Source organism: Austrofundulus limnaeus, unplaced genomic scaffold, assembly GCF_001266775.1.
Source record: "Austrofundulus limnaeus strain Quisiro unplaced genomic scaffold, Austrofundulus_limnaeus-1.0 Scaffold452, whole genome shotgun sequence".
Classification (NCBI taxonomy): domain Eukaryota; kingdom Metazoa; phylum Chordata; class Actinopteri; order Cyprinodontiformes; family Rivulidae; genus Austrofundulus; species Austrofundulus limnaeus.
Window position 1 is genome coordinate 210,184 of NW_013952854.1, and position 3,469 is coordinate 213,652.

General features: G+C 41.1%; 1 protein-coding gene across 1 annotated transcript in view; it reads left to right on the forward strand.

The window, feature by feature from the left end:
• Positions 1 to 706: 706 nt before the first annotated feature.
• The window catches only part of lpin1a (lipin 1a), a gene marked incomplete at its 5' end in the record, with an annotated part of 17,439 nt that continues 14,676 nt past the window's right edge, over positions 707 to 3,469 (forward strand). The window contains 3 exon segments of the mRNA XM_014025035.1: positions 707 to 779; positions 876 to 1,101; positions 3,308 to 3,379. Of these exon segments, the coding sequence (XP_013880489.1) occupies positions 707 to 779; positions 876 to 1,101; positions 3,308 to 3,379 (371 nt within the window).

Consider the following 3,469-nt stretch of genomic DNA (forward strand, 5'->3'; position numbering starts at 1 on the left):
CGGATGTTCTCAGGAAGGGCAGAGCTCAGAACAGATGTGCTGTGACCTTGACTCATTGTCACTCTGAGCACAGCTCCTTTCCCTCTCCTCTCTACACGAACGGGACCGGGTTGAGTGACGTGCACGTCAGAGCGCGTGTGAATCTGCACCTTTTGTTTGCTGCCCCTCACACTCCTCCCGTCTCCTTTTTATTTCTTACAGCGTTATCGCTCTGATAAGCAGATCAGATAATCTGCATTTAAACCTTAATTCAGATTATTTAGAAGCACTTAATGCAAAAAAAAAAACATCTGTCGCATCAGGAAGTGAAAAATCTGGTTCGGAGTTCTTGTACATATTTAACAAAACCATCATCAGATACATTAACGATAATAGGCCCCATCTGTGTTTATCAACCAGATTATAATCTAGGAGCAGGAGGCAGCTGCTCAGTTTTTGTCAAATTATTAACAAAGCAGACATTATGCCAGGCTGTTAGAAGGTGAACATGAGTAATGCTGGAGGATTTAGTAAAACATTTTGTCATCATTGCCTTGTATTTTATGAAAACAATAAAAGCACAACATGCGCTCTGAAATATCTCTTCTAAAGTAAAAATTAATTAATTAAATTAATTAATTTTATAATGGAAAAATTATACAGCCATAGATAATTTTTTAACTTAGTAAAGACCTCATATGTTTAATAAATGTCCCTCTGTCAACAGGAAGTGGTTCCATCCTACCTCGCGACGTCACCCATCTTGTCAGTGGGGGAGGAGTTAATGCAGTCTCAGATAGGTAGAGGTCACTTCTTATCACCTAAAAAAATAATTAAGTCTTGACTTTGTGCTTCAGGAGCAATATTTATGTTGAATTTTTTTTTTTATCACACAGACAACATCCCTTGCAGCCCACTTCCTGTCCAGAACCTGGGGGCGCAGCAGGGGGATGGAGGAGCGAGCAAGAAGAGAAGGAAGAGGAGGAGGAAAGCAAGGCCAGCAGATGGAGGGGGAGGACCAGGAGGGAGGAGGGAGGAGAGCGGAGAGGAGTTTTCAGAGGATGAAGACATGTTTACCATCGACCTGAGCTCAGATGATGAGAAGGAGGGGGACAGCAGCAGGTGTGTCAGTCACTTCTTCCTTTTTCTGAGGAAGTCAGCTTACCTCAGCTGCCACTCTGTTTATTTAGTTATGGATTCATTTTTTCATTCCAAAAGGAAAGTGCCATTGCCACTAACTAATGGGGTTATTTACCAAAACTGTTTGGGTTTAACAGAAACTAAGAGCTTTCTGTTAATGAAATCCAATCTGGTCCAGACAATCTGAGAGTATTCCTGCAGGTATTTATGTCCCTCACAGGATGATTATTTGGGTCGGGAGGACAGTTTAAATGATGGAAGGGGCCAAAATATTAGTTGAGGGCCACATAGGGCTGCACACAAATGTAATAACACTAAATAAATAAATAAATAAATAAATAAATAAATAAATAAATAAATAAATAAATAAATAAATAAATAAATAAATGTTTATTAAACCAACATACAGTGCAGTAACTTAACATATTTCATGCTCAAATACATGTATAACTGTCGCTTTTGTTTAAAGGGCCAATATTATGAGTTTCTCAGGCATACATTTAAATACTATACCATAATAAAGTATCTATGTCACCTTTAGTTGTTATTAAAATGCTGTTTTTATGTTTAATAGAAAATAAACATATCTTCTCATCATTTCCTCTTCTAAACGCCTTGAAATTAGCCTCTGTCTCTTTAAGAACCACCTTCCGCTTCTGTCCCACCCATTTCAGCGTGAGGGGTTTTTGCGTGCGCGCACTATGATGTGCAGTTTACTTGGCATCTGAAAATACATTTCCTCAAAGGTATTTTGAWWCTKAAAAGAGCTTCACTGAGTGAGAAGTAGTGTCAGGAGCTCAGTAGACAGTTTTAGTTTCACTTTCAGTTTCACCAGTTGTTTGCTTTGTTACTGCTGAGATCTTGCAGGAATTATGGGCGGGAAGTGGAGGGGGTGGTGTGCTCCGTGATGAGGAAGCGCGGCTTGGAGACACAGCCCAGAGGCGGAACTGGTCCCAAAAGGTGGTTCTAGCCCCAACCTGTTGTTTTTGCTCCCCTGCCTGGCTGCCTCAGGACACTACAGGATTTCTCAAACAGGCATGAATGAGTCAAAATAAGACTCTGGGCATGTTTTGATGAGAGGATAACATTATAACATGATATAAAACTCAAAAAAGTTGATTTTACATGATATAGACCCTTTAATAAATATGAATACAAAAAATTTAAAGCAACAAAAAATAAACAGTGAGCTGAATAAGACACAGTGAGTGCAGACTTCTACGTGGTTCTGGTTCTGTTAAAAGGTCTCTGCGATTTCATGAACTTCTCATATTTAGCTTTGTGCGACGTGTTGCAGCGGTGACTTATATTAAAATCCTTCATGGCAGACAGTGTTTGTTTTGAAATTCTCTTCCAGTCTACCTCCAATTTCACCTGAAACATGCAATTTTCTCTGTCCAGTTTTCTTTCCTTCGTTCTTACCCATGGCTAAATGTCTCTTCCCGTACGCAAAGTGGCATCTGCATTGGAGGCGCCATCTAGTGGCAAACATCATCATTACAACCAATTTAGTGCCACTGAGACACCGTATATGCGTTTTTGTATTTTTCAAAAATCTAAGAGCTGCTTTGAGTGCTTTAAATAAAGCAGCGCAGGGTCTCATTGGCGGGCTAGATGGAAGTCACCCATGGGTCAGACGTGGCCTGCGAGTCACCAGTTGCCCATCCTTAATTTAGTACAAGAATCAGGATTGTATTGCTGAGAAAGAAGGGAAAATCCCAGAAGTAGTTTTTTTCCTGTTATTGTAAAGAACTAGTTTTGAAACTAGTTCAGCCTGACACAGGAATCTGTCCTTGCCTTTATTCCAGTGAAATAAGTTTAATGTCTTTTGCTTTTAAACAATTAAGGAATGTGAGAACTGTGACCACACATTTGATGTTTGTGTGCGCAGACTTCTGAAAAGCTTCTGTTTATCTGGACATGATCCAAAGATCAGTCCTGTTCCCACAGAGTCCTCTGACTCTTTATAAACAGCAGCTCGCTCATGTTGCAGCCTTTATTAGGAAACACACCGCTGCTGTGGGCTGAGAAAATTCCTAAACCCATGAAGGAATGTGCGTTTGTTTTGCCGTGCCCCATGCCGAGCGCGTTTGCTCAGATGTGGATGGTGTCCATTGTGAAACTGTTGTGCCTTAATGAGCTTGTGTTTATTATTTATAACCTCCTGCATGTGTGTGTTTGTGATCAGACCTGCGTACAACAGTCAGGGGTCTACCATCAGCAGCACCCACCCCATCACTGAGTGGCCTCACTTACAGAGGTATTGGTTACAGCACACACACACACACACACACACACACACACACACACACACACACACACCCCTGATCCTCCTCAGCCCTCCCCCCGC